This window comes from Silurus meridionalis, chromosome 11 (assembly GCF_014805685.1).
Source record: "Silurus meridionalis isolate SWU-2019-XX chromosome 11, ASM1480568v1, whole genome shotgun sequence".
NCBI classification, from domain to species: domain Eukaryota; kingdom Metazoa; phylum Chordata; class Actinopteri; order Siluriformes; family Siluridae; genus Silurus; species Silurus meridionalis.
Genome location: NC_060894.1, coordinates 5391789 through 5413121, shown reverse-complemented (window position 1 = coordinate 5413121; position 21333 = coordinate 5391789). Strand labels below are relative to the sequence as shown.

Sequence of the window (21333 nt, the reverse complement as noted above, 5' to 3'; positions counted from 1 at the left end):
AAAAAATACTCTGAATTTCTACTTTATGGTTACAGGGCCACAGTAATGTTGCCCATTTGTAGGAATGTAATGTGAAATTTGATGTCATCTGACATGATAAGAACATTTTTCATAGATTTGCTTACATTCAATATGCAGTCATGTAGCAAATATAATTAGCATGGAAACACCAATTGTTTGAATTTTGACCTTATTTAGATTTTAAGGTAGCAGGTTTACATATTTCTTTCCATCATTATTAATGGTTATGTGCACCCATACATAAATATGCTACCAGTATAAGTTAAAGTAAATAAAAATCATGCACCATCCTATGAATACGCGCTTGAATTTTGAGGACATTAGTCCTTCTGGCTGCTGTTTCTTTAAGTCATGGCACAATTCACTGGCGCTCTATTACTGGAGCGCTGTCCACCAATAGGAAGCTAAAGTGCACAAAGAGATCCACTCCCTCCCCTCGGAGCTCTTTTGAGCACAATGCCTAAACCTTATACGCACTGGTAAACGTACTGGCATGTACGAAGCTATCTGCTAACCGTATCGATGCTGAAAAACAAACAAAAAAACCTTATTTTACTCTTGTGCTTAGTTTAAAATAAAATGATTCCAAGGAAACTGAAAAACTCGAGGGTCAGTCATTTTTGGAAATGAAGACTCAAAAAGGAAGAGAGGTTCCATTTTTCCAGGCGCTCTGGCTGCTCTGTGTGGTCGTTTGGTGGAATGAAACAGACGCGCAGCTCCGCTATACCATCGCAGAAGAGCAAAAGGAAGGTTACGTTATTGGGAATATAGCAAAGGATCTAGGATTTTCTGCACCGGAGATTTCCGAGAGAAAACTGAGGATAGCGTCTGAATCCGGTAAGCAGTATTTCAGATTGGATTCAGGAAACGGACATTTGATTGTGAAGGATGGAATAGACCGAGACAGTCTATGCGGACAAAACAGCAACTGCGTGCTACCGCTGCAAATCATAATCGAGGATCCACTTCAGTTTTACCGCGTGGAAATCGAAATACAGGATATAAATGATAACTCTCCGCGTTTTCAGGTAGATACTAACACCGTAGACGTGCCAGAATCCACACCGACAGGAGCTAAATTTCGGTTAGAGCCAGCTCACGACCCGGATGTTGGGTCAAACTCGGTACGGACATATGATCTTAATAAAAACGAGCACTTTGTGCTTAACGTTAAGAATAACAAAGATGGAACAAAAATTCCTGAACTTGTTTTACAGAAAGCGTTTGACAGAGAAAAGCAGGCGCTTCACCATCTTATCCTGACCGCAATCGATGGGGGGAATCCGGTTAGATCAGGGAGTGCCGAAATTACAGTAAGGATACTTGATAACAATGATAATGCCCCTGCATTCAATCAAGATGTATATGAGATTAAAGTAATGGAGAACTGCGATCCAGGTGCTCTGATATTAACGGTAAAAGCGAACGATTCGGATGAAGGTGTGAACAGTGAAATCGAGTACTCATTTGGAGCACACACACCAGAACCTATTGAAAATATGTTTGCAATCAACTCGGAGACAGGTGAATTATCATTGTTAAAGAATCTGGATTATGAAAGTAGCACGTCATACGAATTTGATATACGAGCGCGAGACAAAGGAACGCCACTCATGGAAGGACATTGTAGAGTTCAGGTGGCGGTCGTGGATGTTAATGATAACGCTCCAGAAATCATCATAGCCTCCTCACCTAAACCCGTGAGAGAGGACGCGTCTTTTGGCACAATGGTCGCTCTGATCAATGTGAATGATTTGGATTCGGGTGTTAACGGAAACGTGACTTTAACCACGTCCAAAAATCATCCTTTTAAATTAAAACCCACGTTTTCTAATCATTATGCGCTTGTCACAGATGCAAAACTGGACCGAGAAAAGTTTCCAGAATATAATATTGAACTCAAAGCGTGTGACTCTGGATCTCCTCCTTTGTCAACAGAAAAAATGGTCAGAGTGATTATACTAGACGCCAACGACAACGCGCCTGTTTTTTTTATGCCCGTGTACTCGGTTTATATTAATGAAAACATAACACCAGGATCAATTATATCGACTGTATATGCCTCGGATTTGGACACGGGAGAAAATGCTAAGATAACCTATTCACTTGTCGGTTCTAAAAGTCAAGATGTTCCTGTCTCGTCGTATGTCTATATTAACTCGGATAACGGAAGTATTTTTAGCATGCACTCGTTTGATTATGAGAAGATGAAAGTGTTTCAGATACTGGTCCAAGCGAAAGATCATGGCTCTCCGGCTCTGAGCAGCAACGCCACGGTTAATATTTTTATTGCGGACCAAAACGACAACACCCCCTCTGTGATTTACCCCTCTGCACTCATGGGCTCCGTCTCTCATCAGAGGATGCCCCGCTCCGCTAAAGCAGGACACCTCGTTACTAAAGTCACAGCAGTGGACGCTGACTCGGGCCATAACGCCTGGATTTCCTATCGGCTAGCGGAGGCCACGGACGCGTCTCTGTTCACTGTCACTGTACATACAGGAGAGGTGAGGACTAAGCGCTCTGTTTCAGAGCAGGATGACTCCTCTCAGAGACTGATTATAGAGATAAAGGACAACGGAGACCCTGGACAGTCCACCACAGTCACTGTGGATATACTGATAGAGGACGGTTTTCATGAACCAATCTCAGACTTTAGACACAAAATAACAGAGCCTGAGAAGAAAAGCAGCAAAATCACATTATATCTCATCATCGCTCTCTCCTCCGTCTCGTTGTTGTGTTTGCTGACATTTTTTGTCTTGTTGGTCAAATGTGCTCGAGGCAGTAGAGGCAGCTCGAGTTGCTGTATCAGACAGAGCGATTGTGAATATAAAAACCCAAATAGGAACCTCCAGATCCAGCTCAACACTGACGGACCCATTAAATATGTGGAGGTGCTGGGAGGAGACATGATGTCTCAGAGTCAGTCGTTCGGCTCCTATCTGTCTCCAATGTCCGAATTCAGTGATTTCACCCTCGTTAAACCCAGCAGTACCACAGACTTTACAAACACTCTGAGCGTGCTCGATGCCTCATTACCGGACAGCACGTGGACGTTTGAGAGTCAGCAGGTGAGCTGTAATTTTTTAAATTGACATCTGAACGAAGGCGTTCATATAATTATTTACATATTTTGCTTGTTTCCTCACGTGGGAAAGGATGCCAATTTGTTAGAAATGTGCTTCATATTTACAAGGAAACTGGGCAAACGGACTGCCTACATTAAAAGAACAATACTGAACTTTATTGTTCAGATAATTGCAATAATGCCAGATGGAAATTGGCGATATAATCAACACCAATAAAATGTTTTTTTTTTTAAACAATGAATTAGGTAGTTACTTTATAGACTGCGTCATACATGTTTACAACCAATCAGACACCCATACAGACATGTTAAGAAGCTAGCTAGATCGCTACATTCTTAAGCTACATTCTCAACATAGATTGTCAGTATCCAACGTAAATATTACATTTATACTGTACCAGTTAATTTATATGGTGCTATAACACGTGTTAAAAATGCGAAAACGTTTATTATTTGACTTTAGAGGTTTATAGAGGTTAGAGGCTAAAATGTGTCACTATGTGGCTGGCTGACATTATCGGTGCAATTTAACCGTTTCCTTTTAAACCAATACTGTATTAATGCATTGTACATCCAGATTCGTTCATGTGAGGTTTTCATTTGCCTTCAGAAATAAAAGTGGCAAAAAAAATCTGTTTTAATTTTACTGTCGTTTGAGTGCCACCATTAAAACATTTAGACATTTTGTACCTTTAGTATGGCTATTTGAATATAAAATGTATAATAATAATAATAATAATAATAATAATAATAATAATAATAATAGTAATAATTATAATAATAATAATAATCATAAATAATAATAGTAATAATAATAATAATAATAAATAATTTACTTTACATAATTATACATTTAATGATGTACTTTAAAAACAATTCACATGTCCCACTTCAATTTATACCATTCCAAAACCACACAGTTTGGCACTTTTGTTTTTAACAGTTGTTATGAATAAATGAATTTTGGTTTTGGAACTCATGCATTACGTACAACCTCTAGTACCTGTAAATTAATACAAATACATTGACAATATGTAGACAAACGTATTGGGACACTTGACCTTTCCTGCCATATGTGGCACAAAGCTGGAGGCACACAATTGTATAGGATGTCTTTGTGGTATACTAAAATGTTGCATTCACTAGAACATGAAAACCCAAACCTGCTCCAGCATGGCAATGCCCCTGTGCACTGTGAGCTCCATAAAGATATGGCTTACATTGTTTGGAGAAGAAAATCTTGTGTTGCCTGCTATAGAGCTCTGTTCTCCACCCTACTGAACACCCCTGGGGTGAATTGGAACACTGACTGCACCACATGCCTCCTCACCTACATCACCATTTGAGTTTATTTAGACCCTTGTGGCTGATAAACACAAATGCCCACAAGCACACTCCAAAATGTAGTGGAACATCTTCCCAGAAGAGTGGAGGGAAATGTAAAAGCAAACTGGGACCAAATGTGGAATGCAATGCTCAAAAAGCATATATCATACTTATGACCACGTGTCACATACTTTTGGCAATATAGTGTTAGGGTCATTACGTTGCGAGTGTATACACTCACACATTAGGTGTGAGTGTATGTGTGTGTGTGTGTGTGTGTGTGTGTGTGTGTGTGTGTGTGTGTGTGCAAGAGAGAGAGAAAGACAGACAGACACACAAAAACAGCAACACAGAAACCTAGGGAGAGAAAGAGAGAGAGAGAGAGAGAGAGAGAGAGAGAGTTGTCGCTGTCTTTAACAGTGGTGCTGAAGTCTCAGAGCTCAGAAGCCATTCATTTCCTTTGTACTCTTAATTTTAAATTATCTTTTTTAAACACTTGATAGTTGTTTTAGCTTGGGTAATATTTTTTACCTCCGTGCACACTGCCATCTTTATAATTACTACTGTTCTGAAAAATTGCAACATTCCTAAAGATTGTCTATGCATTTCAGATAGGCAGGGTACAATACTTTTTTTCACTCACTGTTCCTTTAAAAAGTAGAATGTCTAAGCTATGGTTCTATTGGTGTGTTGAAAGCCAATAGAAAGGCTTTACAGTACAAAGAGATCCACTCCCTCCCCCTTTCTATTGTGTCAGTACTCTCACCAGACGAGCTTCAGCTAAGAGCTGGGGACCTGCACAGATTTCTCCGGCTATATGATCGATAGAAAAATTATACTTTTTTTAATAACATATATACAATGAGTTACAAACGTCTATATCACGCGTTCAAGTGTAAATATTGGGTATGGAGACCTTAAAGATAAAAATGCGGAGAAAATGGTGGATTGCCGGTCTGTTCTATGCGTTTGCTGTGTGGAATATAACCGAGGCTCAGATTCGCTACACCATACCAGAGGAGCAAATCGAGGGCACTGTTGTTGGAAACATCGCAAAAGATCTGGATTTAAAATTGTCTGACGTATTTGAGCGGAATGTTCGCATTGATCTCGAGTCTGGTAAGCAGTATTTCGTTGTGGATCCAACAAAAGGTGAGCTGGTTATAAAGGAGAAAATTGACAGGGAGAATTTATGCGGTCAAAAAGCCACTTGTATTCTTACTCTGGAAGCTATTGCAGAAAATCCTTTACAGTTGTATCGCTTTGAAATAGAAATTCAGGACATTAATGACAATTCTCCAGTTTTTCAAAATAAGGAAAGCGCGTTAAATATTTCAGAGTCAACCGCGCCTGGTACAAGATTTCGATTGGAATCAGCTCATGATTCTGATGTGGGATCAAACTCACTGCGCACTTACGCACTGAGCAAAAACGATTATTTTGCACTAGATGTGAAAATCGCTAAAGACGGATCTCGTGTTCCAGATCTCGTATTAGAAACATCTGTGGACAGAGAAAAACAGTCAATAGTCAGCCTCACACTAATTGCTTTAGATGGCGGAAAACCTTCAAGATCCGGTACAACAAAAATATCCGTTCGCGTCCTTGACTCAAATGATAACGCTCCCGTTTTTGAAAAAGCTCAATATGACGAGCAAATCACAGAAAACACGGCCCCAGGAGCAGTAGTGTTTACTGTCAGAGCTACAGACCAGGATGAAGGCGCAAATAAAGAAATAAACTATTCGTTTGGTCCTCACACCCCAGACACGATCAGCAATTTGTTTTCTGTTGATCGAGTTAGTGGTGATGTTAAAGTGAAAACTAATATAGACTACGAGACCGACAGGTCCTTTGATTTTGATATCGTAGCCAGAGACAAAGGCAGTCCCCCAATGGAAGGTGTGTGTAGTGTCCATTTAGATGTATTAGATATGAACGATAACGCACCAGAGATCATATTAAAATCTTCACCCAGTCCTGTCCAAGAAGATGCTCCTGCTGGCACAGTGGTAGCTTTAATAAGTGCCAAAGATTTAGACAACGGTGATAATGCTAAGGTTACATTGACGTTATTACCCGGAACGCCATTTTCCTTAAAATCATCTTTACCAAATCATTACACATTAATTACAGATCAGAAATTGGACAGAGAATCGCACTCTGCATATAATGTTGAGATTGTTGCTGCGGATTCAGGATCACCACAACTCACATCTAAGCAAGAAATACCCGTCAGTGTTGTAGATGTAAACGATAACGCACCTGTTTTTACACAATCGTCATACGTTGTCCACGTGAAAGAAAACAGCGCTGCTGGATCAATATTGTGTTCTGTGTCGGCTTCCGATCTAGATCAGGGCGAAAATGCAAAAATATCTTATTCACTTCTAGACTCCAGAGTACTGGACTCGCCACTGTCATCTTATATCTACATAAATTCAGATAACGGTAGTATTTTTAGCATGCACTCGTTTGATCATGAGAAGATGAAAGTGTTTCAGATACTGGTCCAAGCGAAAGATCATGGCAATCCGACTCTGAGCAGCAATACTACGGTTCATGTTTTCATTGTGGACCAGAACGACAACGCCCCCTCTGTGATTTACCCCTCTGCACTCATGGGCTCCGTCTCTCATCAGAGGATGCCCCGCTCCGCTAAAGCAGGACACCTCGTTACTAAAGTCACAGCAGTGGACGCTGACTCGGGCCATAACGCCTGGATTTCCTATCGGCTAGCGGAGGCCACGGACGCGTCTCTCTTCACTGTGACTGTACATACAGGAGAGGTGAGGACTAAGCGCTCTGTTTCAGAGCAGGATGACTCCTCTCAGAGACTGATTATAGAGATAAAGGACAACGGAGACCCTGGCCAATCCACCACAGTCACTGTAGATATACAAATAGAGGACGGTTTTCATGAACCAATCTCAGACTTTAGACACAAAAACACAAAGCCTGAGAATAAAAGCAGCAAAATCACATTATATCTCATCATCGCTCTCTCCTCCGTCTCGTTGTTGTGTTTGCTGACATTTTTTGTCTTGTTGGTCAAATGTGCTCGAAGCAGTAGAGGCAGCTCGAGTTGCTGTATCAGACGGAGCGATTGTGAATATAAAAATCCCAACAGGAACCTTCAGATCCAGCTTAACACTGATGGACCCATTAAATATGTGGAGGTGCTGGGAGGAGACATGATGTCTCAGAGTCAGTCGTTCGGCTCCTATCTGTCTCCAATGTCCGAATTCAGTGATTTCACCCTCGTTAAACCCAGCAGTACCACAGACTTTACAAACACTCTGAGCGTGCTCGATGCCTCATTACCGGACAGCACGTGGACGTTCGAGAGTCAGCAGGTGAGCTGTAATTTCTGAAATTGACATCTGAACGAACGCATGGATTTGATTATTTATATATATATTAATTGTGTTTCTAACGTTGAAATGGATGTTGATTTGTTAAAGCCGTGCTTCATATTTACAAGAGAACTGCGCAAAATTACTGCCCGTTAATGATTCAAACGATTTGCATTACCGACATAATCAACACCAACAGAATATTTATATGATTTGGTTAAGGTTGTTTTCTTGGGTTATTTTTCTGCAGACTGCATGTTTGGTTTTACGACCAGTCAACGTTTAGAAACACTCATACAGAAATGTGAAGAAACTATATAGATACCTACATTCTTAAGCTACTTTCACGAAAAAAAAAAGGTATTCAACATAAATTTTACATTTATGACATAACATTATGCACACAAGATGTTTAATAAATAAGCCAGCAGTTTACCTGTAGTAGCATGAAATTGAATGTATAAAGGACGACACTACTTGTCCAGGCACAGTCGCAACGCCATTATTTCTTCACGTTTCTATCCAAGGCGAGTAGTGCCACCTGTTGGCCAAAATGACTGTCTATGCTTCGGGTTCCATCGGTTTCCGATTTATTAAGAAAGTAATTAAACAGTAAGAACAAAAACAAGTGGGCAGGTAATTAATATGCTGTTAAATTGTCTATAAAAATGTGTTTGCTATAAAGTTCATTATTTGAGTATAAAAGTTTATAGAGGGCTGATTGCTGTCACAAGGTGGCTGGCCAAGTCTATAATATACCTTGACATTCTAAGTTAAATTTACCATTTTGCTGAGTTTTCCTTTTAAGCCAATTATTCATTTATTAATGGTAAATCTAAACTTTCTAAATTTAAATTAGTTATTTTACGAAATTTTTACAGAATTTTTGTAAAACTTACAGTACATCTTGATTTATCCACGTGAGATTTTTATTTGCTTTCAGAAATAAAAGTGGCAAAAAAAAATCGCTTGGGTGACGCTTAAAGCTACACATCTGCAACTTTAGTTTATATCTTTACATATAATAATAATAATAATAATAATAATAATAATAATAATAATAATAATAATCACCATCATTATCATCACCATCATTATCATCACCATCACAATAATAATAATGATAATAATAATAATAATAATAATAATAATAATAATAATAATAATATTAATAATAATAAGAGGAATAATAATAAGAAGCAGAGGAAATTATTTACTTTCCATAATTATACATTTAACGGTGTAATTTAAAAACTCACATGTGCTACCTAAAAACAAGTAAAAATATACCATTTCAGTGACCAAATGTACAGTTTTGTACTTGTATTTATAAAAAAAAATAAAAATAAAATCAGTGAATGAGGATAAAATAATTTACGTTTGCCAGCAAAGTACTTGAATACATTTAATTGTCATTACTTTGCAAGTGTGTGTGTGTGTGTGTGCGTGTCTGAGAGAGAGAGAGAGAGAGAGAGAGAGAGAGAGAGATAGGAGAGAGTTGTCGCTGTCTTTAACAGTGGTGCTGAATCCTCAGAGGTCAGAAGCCATTCATTCTCTATTAACTTTCGACAAGCATGTATATTTGTCTTTTTTTACATCTTTTTTTAAACACTTGATAATTGTTTCATCTTGGTTGAAATTATTTCATTTGAGCGGACAACTATCTGTGAAATTACTGCAATTCTACAAAATTGTGACCTTCCAAAAGATTTTCTCTGCACTCAAAATAGCCATGGTACAATATATTATTTTTATTTACTCACTGCTCCTTTAAAAAGAAGAATGTGCAAGCTATGGTTCTATTGGTGTGTTGAAAGCCAATAGAAAGGCTTTACAGTACAAAGAGATCCACTCCCTCCCCCTTTCTATTGTCAGTACTCTCACCAGACGAGCTTCAGCCAAGAGCTGGGGACCTGCACGGATTTCTCTGGCTATTTGATCATTAGAAAAATTATACTTGTTAATTACATATATGCAATGAGTCAAAAACGTGTATATCACGCGAGCAAGTGCAAATATTGGGAATGGAGACCTTGAGGATAAAAATGCGGAGAAAATGGTGGATTGCCGGTCTGTTCTATGCGTTTGCTGTGTGGAATATAACCGAGGCGCAAATTCGCTACACAATACCAGAGGAGCAAATCGAGGGCACTGTTGTTGGAAACATCGCAAAAGATCTGGATTTAAAATTGTCTGACGTATTTGAGCGGAATGTACGGATTGCTCTCGAGTCTGGTAAGCAGTATTTTGGTGTGGATCAAGCAAAAGGTGAGCTGGTTGTAAAGGAGAAATTTGACAGGGAGAATTTATGCGGTCAAAAAGCCACTTGTATTCTTACTCTGGAAGCTATTGCAGAAAATCCTTTACAGTTGTATCGCTTTGAAATAGAAATTCAGGACATTAATGACAATTCTCCAGTTTTTCAAAATAAAGAAAGCACGTTAAATATTGCGGAGTCAACCGCGCCTGGTACAAGATTGCGTTTGGAATCAGCTCATGATCCTGATGTGGGATCAAACTCACTGCGCACTTACGCACTGAGCAAAAACGATTATTTTGCACTAGATGTGAAAATCGCTAAAGATGGATCTCGTGTGCCAGAGCTCGTATTAGAAACATCTTTGGACAGAGAAAAACAGTCAATAGTCAGCCTCACACTCACTGCTTTAGATGGCGGAAAACCTTCAAGATCCGGTACAACAAAAATATCCGTTCGCGTCCTTGACTCAAATGATAACGCTCCCGTTTTTGAAAAAGCTCAATATGACGAGCAAATCACAGAAAACACGGCCCCAGGAGCAGTAGTGTTTACTGTCAGAGCTACAGACCAGGATGAAGGCGCAAATAAAGAAATAAACTATTCGTTTGGTCCTCACACTCCAGACATTATCAGCAATTTGTTTTCTGTTGATCGAGTTAGTGGTGATGTTAAAGTGAAAACTAATATAGACTACGAGACCGACAGGTCCTTTGATTTTGATATCGTAGCCAGAGACAAAGGCAGTCCCCCAATGGAAGGTGTGTGTAGTGTCCATTTAGATGTATTAGATATGAACGATAACGCACCAGAAATTATTTTAATATCTTCACCCAGTCCTGTCCGGGAAGATGCTCCTGCTGGCACAGTGGTAGCTTTAATAAGTGCCAAAGATTTAGACAACGGTGATAATGCTAAGGTTACATTGACGTTATTACCCGGAACGCCATTTTCCTTAAAATCATCTTTATCAAATCATTACACATTAATTACAGATCAGAAATTGGACAGAGAATCGCACTCTGCATATAATGTTGAGATTGTTGCTGCGGATTCAGGATCACCACAACTCACATCTAAGCAAGAAATACCCGTCAGTGTTGTAGATGTAAACGATAACACACCTGTTTTTACACAATCGTCATACGTTGTCCACGTGAAAGAAAACAGCGCTGCTGGATCAATATTGTGTTCTGTGTCGGCTTCCGATCTAGATCAGGGCGAAAATGCAAAAATATCTTATTCACTTCTAGATTCCAGAGTACTGGACTCGCCATTGTCATCTTATATCTACATAAATTCAGATAACGGTAGTATTTTTAGCATGCACTCGTTTGATCATGAGAAGATGAAAGTGTTTCAGATACTGGTCCAAGCGAAAGATCATGGCTCTCCGACTCTGAGCAGTAATACTACGGTTCATGTTTTCATTGTGGACCAGAACGACAACGCCCCTTCTGTGATTTACCCCTCTGCACTCATGGGCTCCGTCTCTCATCAGAGGATGCCCCGCTCCGCTAAAGCAGGACACCTCGTTACTAAAGTCACAGCAGTGGACGCTGACTCGGGCCATAACGCCTGGATTTCCTATCGGCTAGCGGAGGCCACGGACGCGTCTCTCTTCACTGTGACTGTACATACAGGAGAGGTGAGGACTAAGCGCTCTGTTTCAGAGCAGGATGACTCCTCTCAGAGACTGATTATAGAGATAAAGGACAACGGAGACCCTGGACAGTCCACCACAGTCACAGTGGATATACTTATAGAGGACAGCTTTCAGGAACCAATCTCAGACTTTAGACACAAAAACACAAAACCTGAGAATAAAAGCAGCAAAATCACATTATATCTCATCATCGCTCTCGCCTCCGTTTCGTTGTTGTGTTTGCTGACATTTTTTGTCTTGTTGGTCAAATGTGCTCGAAGCAGTAGAGGCAGCTCGAGTTGCTGTATCAGACAGAGCGATTGTGAATATAAAAACCCAAATAGGAACCTTCAGATCCAGCTCAACACTGATGGACCCATTAAATATGTGGAGGTGCTGGGAGGAGACATGATGTCTCAGAGTCAGTCGTTCGGCTCCTATCTGTCTCCAATGTCCGAATTCAGTGATTTCACCCTCGTTAAACCCAGCAGTACCACAGACTTTACAAACACTTTGAGTGTGCTCGATGCCTCATTACCAGACAGCACGTGGACGTTTGAGAGTCAGCAGGTGAGAGTGTGAGCTATTTAATATATTATATTCCACAATTACAGACACTTTGATTTCATATTCATGGCTATACATTACGGCATTAAATACATATTTTATATTACATATACATTAAATTGTCATACATTACTGTCAAAAAGTATTGCCATATTGTCAAATACTGTAATTTCTGGATATTTCTGATTCCCTTGCATACCAATTTCTATAGGCACTAGTTTTGGAAAGAAACATTCACAGTTAAATTTTCACAGTTCAGCTGGGTGGAATTAGCCCTCGCGACCTTCTGTTCACAAGTCCAACGACTTAACCACTGACTTACAACTTTGTCCATTTTCCAACCTTGAATAAGTGATCAAATATAGCTTCACGCTTTCGGATAAGGCACTTAATAATAATGGCAATTTCTTTTACCTACTCTAGCATACAATTTAACCAACTAATATTTAAACAATAGCATTGTTTGTTTGTTAAAAAAAACAGATTTATTAACCAGGCAGCAAATGTGCCCATTTGTTGCAGTTAAAGATAATTTTATATTAACTAAATTAAACTGATTTAAAGCTAGTTATTATATTTTTGATTATTATTCAATGAAATCATGGCTGCTAACTATTAATGGTCCATTTTACTTTGGTGCTTCTTAGTTAATTTTGCTACAGTATTAAATAAAAACTAGGATTACCTTGTTTTAAGGTATTTGTTGATCTACACATATGTTTAGTGATATGTTGCGCTACATCTACAAACCAAATTGAGATGAGGTCAGAGCATACTACTTCGTTGGACATTGCCTTTGCTAATTTACACACCTCTAGAATGTTACTCTTAGTAACTTCTGACTGTAGAAGGTGTATATCATTAGCTTCTTCATGCATATGCTTGCATAGAAATCTAAGATTACCCACTATTTCTTGCACCCTGGCACTCAGTATATAACTTGTGCCTGTGGTGCTCCCAAAGGCCTAGCTAATTTTTCATGCCTTAGAATAAAGTCACTTACATCCAAAGCTCTTTCAGGTTTCTCAGCAGGTGCTTCACTGAGTACAGCAAACCTGCTAGACACGCCAAGCCAAGAGGAGCGATGCTCCTGGGGGCGAGCCTTAGCATTAGCTTTGGCTTTGCAAGTATTGGTGATGGCGTGGATACCATGCCACATGCACCATTTGTTGCTGCTGTCCTTGAAGTGGCTATGGATTCTCTGGGCATGTGAGTGCTTATCCATGCTTAAAGACGCCTTGTCCCCTGCCATGTAAGTGAAATCTGAGATGATGAATTAGCATGAGAATGTGCTCTTGGAGACAGTGGCATCCTTGATGCACTTACTGACCTAGCTGGTCACTGATGGTGTGTACTCCCAGCTGGTGAAGTTATCATTGGTTGCAGTATCCTTCCTGTCTGCAATATCTCTACTGTCTACAATCTCTACAATGATCATCATTACTGGAGAACAACTCTCACCCCCTGTATGAAACAGTTTCATCTCTGAGCAGCTCCTTCAGTGACAGACTGTTCCATCCTAAGTGTCTGAAGAAGCGATACAGAAGGTCTTTTCTTCCTGCTGCTATTAGACTTTACAATCAGAGCTGCTCCCAGTGAACCAGTCACCAAAATATACACTGTTACTGTGCAATAATGACAATAAGGGCTTTTTGCAATAAATGTACAATAACACTAATTTAAAACCGTGCAGTATTACCTATGTGCAATATGTCTGAGAGTGTAACTGCTTACTGGTGGTCTCTTTTTCTTTTGTATTTATACACTGTAATGTATATACGTTTTATTATGTCAGTCACTAAACTCATCTAGTGTAGTCTGCTGGAGTCGGATATAGTCCAGTTTATTGTTCATGGAGCAGATATTTTAGAGCAGGATCGATGGGAGAGTTGGCCTGGTTTGCTTTAAGCCAAGTAGTTGGATCGAGTGTTGTAGATATAAAAGCCACACATTTTCTCAAGGCCGCTGTAGTGTTCATGTTAACAACAAAAAAAAAAAGATATTTTATTTGTACAGTATATAGACAAATATAAAAACGTATTCTATACTGGAGCTATAGATGAATCACATTCCAGCATTTTTTTTGTTATAAAATCTAAGAAAGACACAGAGGTCGTTTGACTATGAAAAGAATAATTTGTTGAGCATTAATGTTTAAGAGAAAGACTATGGCACTCCAGCAACATCACAGGATTTACAAACACTCTGAGCATGTTCAATGTGTCATTACCAGGACCGTACTTGGATGTTTAAGAGTCAGTAGGTAAGAAAAACACACAGATTGTGTGTATCTTTCTCTTACTTTAAGGGTAATAATGTGCCATACCAAGAAAGAGAGAGAGAGAGAGATTAAAAAAAAAAACCTTTATTACAAATGCTCAAGGCTTGTAACAGCGACTGATAAAATATTTAATTTAAGTTAATACATCACTTAAATAAATAAATAGATAGATTGAACATTTTTGAGGGGGGGGGGGGTAAATACAGTGTAAACAAAATTTACATGAAGTTTTTTAAGACATGGAATGTGCAAAATGCAGTTCATCATTGACAACAGAGCAGAGTGCATTTTTATTGCACCAGATTTTCTTAAACATCATTAAGTTGTCTGTTTTCTTGTAAAAGTTAAAGTTTTTATCATTGCTGTTGTCACCATTTTTGCAACATGGCTGCCTCTTTTTTGTTTTACTTAATTTTTTTCTGCTGATGTAGATGCCCATCTCATGCCCTCAAAAAAGTTTAAGAGCTGACGCTCTCCTTTAATTCTCTGTATATATTTTACCCCAGGATAAAAGTTTAGACTGAGAAAGATTTGGTAAAAATGCTAAAAACACTTCACATGTTCCATTGAGTGCTGCATCTAGGTGTTCAGGGACTTTGGGCAGTCCTCCTAGGAAGACCTGCTCTGTGACCTGGTCTACTTTAAGCTTGCTGGTGTAAAGCTTTTTATAGAAACTAACCGCTCTCTTGCGTATTTCAGTGGGTTCAGATAAAATGTGCCGAAACTAGAGACATTCTTTTTTTAAGGTTAAAAAAACTTAGATGGTGCATCCATTTGGTCTGCATTCTGGAAGCGTGATCTTATTCCTGTTCCTTGTTTTTTTTAACCCTAGAAGGTCTGGTAACTTTTTTCTTTTTAGCTGTAAGGGTCTGAATATGGTCCTGTTCTTTTGTTGGTTGTAAAAGGGATTGGAGTTCCATGATTTGCTGTTGCTGGTGTGCTAAATGATTTACTGACTGAGCCAAATTCCTTGTGACATTTGCAGTGTACATAATTGTTTAGTGTGTACTTTGCCCAGGTCCCACCACTGCTGTAAGGATGTGTAGTATTTCTTATCTTGTTAAAACATTTTCCAAAAAACATAAAAAAAAAAATCATTAAAATGTTGTGTAAAAGAGCTGTTTTAAAATGCCAGTATAAAATTGTTGGTTTAATAGGTTTAAAGCTGCTTTGCAGGAAACCAAACTGTGGCCTGAGAGACCAACAGGGCTAATAAAACAACTCTTTAAAATGTTTAAAGGATGCTTGAAAACAGATGCTTTGATTTCATGAACATCATGCATCGCTTAAATCATATTTTTGGAGTAATTAAATAAGATGTGTGCGGGAAGGAATGAGAGAGAGAGAGAGAGAGAGAGAGAGAGAGAGAGAGAGAGAGAGAGTATATTGCTTTCAGCACCACAAATTTGAACAGCAACATTTCGTCTGCTGTTACTCATAAAGTCCTTTTATGTGTTTGTTTTATATTTATCTAATGGCAAACTGGAGAAATCTAATACTTAATTTACATTTGAAAAGTCGCCGTTCATGAAAACTCAACCTAGATCAAATATGTAGTTAAATGAATTCACTTAGTGCTCTGAATCATTCAAGATGTACTATTATAATGAGAGAGAGAGAGAGAGAGAGAGAGAGAGAGAGAGAATATTGTTTCCAGCACCACAGAAGTGGACAGCAACTTTTCTTTCTAATGTAAGCAAACCTTCTGCTGCAATTCGTTTGCTGTTTCTCATAAAATGATTTTATGTGTTAGATAAATAAAAAGCTTTTATGTGTTCACTTAGTACTCTGAAATTATTCCAGGCGTACTATTATAATGTTATAATGAGAAAGAGAGAGAGAGAAAAAAAAAAAAGAGAGAGAGAGAGAGAGAGAGAGAGAGAGTATTGTTTTCAGCACCACAGAAGTGAACAGCAACTTTTCTTTCTAATGTAAGCAAACCTTCTGCTGCAATTCGTTTGCTGTTACTCATAAAATTATTTTATTTGTGTTCACTTAGTACTCTGAATCATTCAAGTCAAGATGTACTATTATAATGAGAGAGAGAGAGAGAGAGAGAGAGAGAGTCTGTGTATTTTTTTCAGCACCACAAACGTGAACAGCAACTTTTCTTTTTAAAGTCAGCAAACCTCCTTCTGCAATTCGTTTGCTGTTACTCATAAAATAATATTATGTGTTAGATAAATTAAAAGATTTTATGTGTTCACTTAGTACTCTGAAATGATTCCAGGCGTACTATTATAATGTTATAATGAGAGAGAGAGAGAGAGAGAGAGAGAGAGAGATTATTCTATATATTGCAAGCTGCATTAAACAAAGCAAGATTGAAATAATGTTTTTTTATTCATTTTATTTTTTTAAGTTATATGTTAATCAATTGAAAGCTAATGTAACCCCTCACCATTTTATTAACAACTTACCAGATCAATTGTGTTTTGCAAAATGGAACAAAATATTGACGACGGTCAGAATTTCCTTTCGAATAAAATCAGAGCGTTGACTGCGTGTGTGTCTTTAAGAAGCAGCCATTTTGTTATTGGACGTCAGCGCACCAATAATCTTCAGGACTGTACAAAGAGATCCACTCCCTCCCCCATCGCAGGGAATCGCACGATGCACGGAGCCTATACAGACCGTAATGCGCTCCTGCTCTTAAAACTGAAAATGGATTACAATAAAGATTTGGAACCGAATCGAGATGTGAAGCTCAGTTTTTCTGAGATTGTACATATTTCATCGATCTGCTGAATTGTCTAGATTTTTTTTTCTATCAAGATGACAAAGAGGACGTGGTTTGAAGGATGGAGATGTCTTTTATTCTGGTTGTTCCTTTTTCTTCTTTTGTGGAATAACGCACAAGGCCAGACTCGCTATTCGATTCCAGAGGAATTAAACGTGGGCTCCGTTGTCGGAAATATCGCTAGAGATCTGGGTTTGAAAATATCCGAGCTTTACGATCGTAAATTGCAAATAGCCTCCGAATCAGGTAAGCAGTATTTCAGTGTGAATTTAGAGAAAGGTGAGATAGTGGTAGATGAAAGGATCGATAGAGAAAGCCTTTGTGGACAAAACGCAAATTGTCTGTTGCCAGTTCAAGTCATAATCGAGGATCCTCTCCAGCTTTACCGAATAGATGTCGAAATTCAGGACATAAATGATAATTATCCTCGTTTTCAGTCAACGGAGCGCGCGCTGAAAATCGCAGAGTCCACCGTGCCTGGAATGCGCTTCCCTCTGGAGAGTGCACAAGATCCAGATGTTGGGAGCAATTCTTTAAAATCGTACACGCTGAGCAAAGACGAATGCTTCAGTCTGAAAGTCAAGGATCTTGGAGATGGGCGTAAAGTGCCCGAGCTGGTTTTGGAGAAATCCCTTGACCGTGAGAAGAAGGCTTTTCATCAGCTAATGCTCACTGCACTGGATGGTGGAAATCCCGTCAAATCAGGCACAGCTCAGATAAATATCACAGTTCTGGATATTAACGACAACAATCCAGTTTTTAGCAATGCAATATATAAAGTAAGTATTGCTGAAAATTCAAGTCGGGGGGCGTCAGTGTTAACAGTTGATGCTGTAGATTTGGACGAGGGCACAAATGGTGAAATAGAGTATTCTTTCGGAGAGCACACACCCGACACAGTACGCTCATTGTTCCACATTGATTCTGGAACAGGCGAAATCATTTTAAACGCGCAGCTGGATTTTGAAAGCACTCCGACTTACAATATCGAAGTCATCGCTAAAGATAAAGGCGTCCCTGAAATGGAGGGCCACTGCAATGTTTATATAGACGTATTAGACGTGAATGACAACCCACCCCAAATCGTGCTCACGTCAAAACCGAGTCCAGTTCGCGAGGACGCGCCGAGTGGCACCGTTGTAGCGTTAATAAGCGCGCGCGACCTAGACTCGGGTGTTAACGGTAAGGTCACTTTACTCACACAACCTGGGGTTCCTTTTATACTGAAATCGACTTTCTCCAACGATTATTCTTTGGTGACCAATGGAATTTTAGATCGTGAAAGTTTCCCGGAGTATAACGTCGAAATTAACGCGTTCGATTCAGGTTCTCCTTCTTTGAGCAGCCAGAAAACCATTTCAGTCCAAATCCTTGATGTTAATGACAATCCACCAAACTTCTCTGAGAACTCGTACAAGGCCTATTTAAAAGAGAATAACAACCCAGGCTCGATTGTTTGTTCTGTCACAGCTTCAGACCATGACATTGGAGAAAATGCAAAAATATCTTATTCTATAATTGACACCAAAGGCCTCCACATGCCACTGTCATCTTATTTTTATATCAACTCGGATAACGGTAGTATTTTTAGCATGCACTCGTTTGATTATGAGAAGATGAAAGTGTTTCAGATACTGGTCCAAGCGAAAGATCATGGCTCTCCGACTCTGAGCAGTAATACTACGGTTCATGTTTTCATTGTGGACCAGAACGACAACGCCCCCTCTGTGATTTACCCCTCTGCACATATAGGCTCCGTCTCTCATCAGAGGATGCCCCGCTCCGCTAAAGCAGGACACCTCGTTACTAAAGTCACAGCAGTGGACGCTGACTCGGGCCATAACGCCTGGATTTCCTATCGGTTAGCGGAGGCCACGGACGCGTCTCTCTTCACTGTCACTGTACATACAGGAGAGGTGAGGACTAAGCGCTCTGTTTCAGAGCAGGATGACTCCTCTCAGAGACTGATTATAGAGATAAAGGACAATGGAGACTATGAGCAGTCCACCACACTCACTGTGGATATACAGATAGAGGATGGCTTTCATGAACCAATGTCAGACTTTAGAAACACAATCACAGAGCCTGAGAAGAAAAGCAGCAAAATCACATTATATCTCATCATCGCTCTCTCCTCCGTCTCGTTGTTGTGTTTGCTGACATTTTTTGTCTTGTTGGTCAAATGTGCTCGAGGCAGTAGAGGCAGCTCGAGTTGCTGTATCAGACGGAGCGATTGTGAATATAAAAATCCCAACAGGAACCTTCAGATCCAGCTCAACACTGATGGACCCATTAAATATGTGGAGGTGCTGGGGGGAGACATGATGTCTCAGAGTCAGTCGTTCGGCTCCTATCTGTCTCCAATGTCCGAATTCAGTGATTTCACCCTCGTTAAACCCAGCAGTACCACAGACTTTACAAACACTCTGAGTGTGCTCGATGCCTCATTACCAGACAGCACGTGGACATTTGAGAGTCAGCAGGTGAGGAAGAAAACGCACAGGTTTTATATAGCAAAAATGAAATTGTGTGTCAAGAGAGAGAGAGAGAGAGAGAGAGAGAGAGAGAGATGATTTTTGTCACTAAGGCATTCATAAAATGTCCAATAAATACAGCTTTGTTTTCACCTATTTCTGTTGATCAGTATTGGGTTGATTATATAATATAATATAATATAATATAATATAATATTATATTATATTATATTATATTATATTATATTATATTATATTTATTATAAAAAAAAAGTCACCACCTGGATTTTACTAAGCAAATAGGTTAAAGCCTCCCATTGGATAATTACTGCATGGGTGATTATGTTTCAGCTGGCAACAAGTTATTTAAATTATGCAGTGGGTAGCTTCTTATTTCTTAAATAACCATGTCCTAAGGTAAATCATGTGGTTGTGGAAAGTGAGTTAGCATTTGAACAAATTTAGTGCATCAGTTTTGCATCACATAAGGCGTAGATTCACGTGAATCGGAAATGTTTACAAGAGAAATGCGAGACTCTGGGAATGCAAACTACGTCTTGACTGATCTTATGGCGTGTGTCTGATCTTATGGCGTGTGTGTGTGTGTGTGGTGGGAGAGTGCGAGAGAGAGAGAGAGAGAGAGAGAGAGAGAGAGAGAGAGAGAGTGAGGATGAAGATGAGGGGGCTGACTGATGTTCATTAGTAATACACTTCTTTGTCCCTCTATTTCTACCAATAAGAAGTCGAGGTCTTTCAGTATCACAGTATCACAACTGAAATTTGGCTGCGATGCATCTGTAAAGCACTAAAATTCTGTTCATAATGAAGAACAAATAGGCTAAATGCATAATTCTAATTATTTGATTTATTAATTTAATTAACAGTCACAGCTTGTACCAGGTTTACATATGCTTTGAAGTTCATCATTCTGTATTTATAAAGTTAAAGAATTCCTGTGGGAATGGATATTGGAGTGATGCAAGGAGTACATGTCGGGATTTGGATAGCTCTGCATTTGGTTTTTGATATCGAGGCTACAGAACTGCTTTATTCCATGGCTGAAGAGTTGAAACCAGGTACCATAATAGAACACATGTCTAAGGACTTGAGCATGGATGTTCAGGAGATGATTCACAGGGAGGTGCGGAACTTGACTTTAAATGTTTTGATGTAGATCCAAAAAATGGAGCTTTAGTCAGCAGACAGAAAGTAGACTGAGAGCGCATGTGTGGATCAAGCGCATTGTGTCACATCCGGCTCGGACCTTTAAGGTCACAGTGCATGTGTTTGTCCTTAATCAGAATGACCATGTTCCGAATCTTCACTACCCTTTACTTCCTTCTGATGACACACTGTATTTGTTTGCTCCCATCTTTGCTGAACCTGGTCACCGAATTAATCAGATCTCATGTGTGGATGGAGACAGCAGTCACAACGCCTGGCTTTTCTACAGTCTGTCTGGTCTAGATGCAGCACTGTTTCACATTTGCACCTATACAGGAGAGCTGAGAGTAGCTGGAAATCTCAGGCAGGAAGAACATAAGAGCGTATTCAGCATCACTGTGTTAGTCAGTG

General features: G+C 39.3%; 2 protein-coding genes across 2 annotated transcripts in view; both read left to right on the top strand.

The window, feature by feature from the left end:
- LOC124393520 overlaps positions 1-21333 on the top strand; it is a 243501-nt gene that overhangs the window by 213474 nt on the left and 8694 nt on the right.
- On the top strand, positions 9311-12278 carry LOC124393322 (protocadherin gamma-C5-like). Its single transcript, XM_046861065.1, has one exon. The coding sequence runs from the start codon at positions 9819-9821 to the stop codon at positions 12276-12278; it is 2460 nt and encodes an 819-aa protein (XP_046717021.1). The 5' UTR covers positions 9311-9818.

Excerpts from the sequence above, each read along its gene's own strand:
- LOC124393322 (XM_046861065.1), top strand. The coding sequence starts at position 9,819 with ATGGAGACCTTGAGGATAAAAATGCGGAGAAAATGGTGGATTGCCGGT.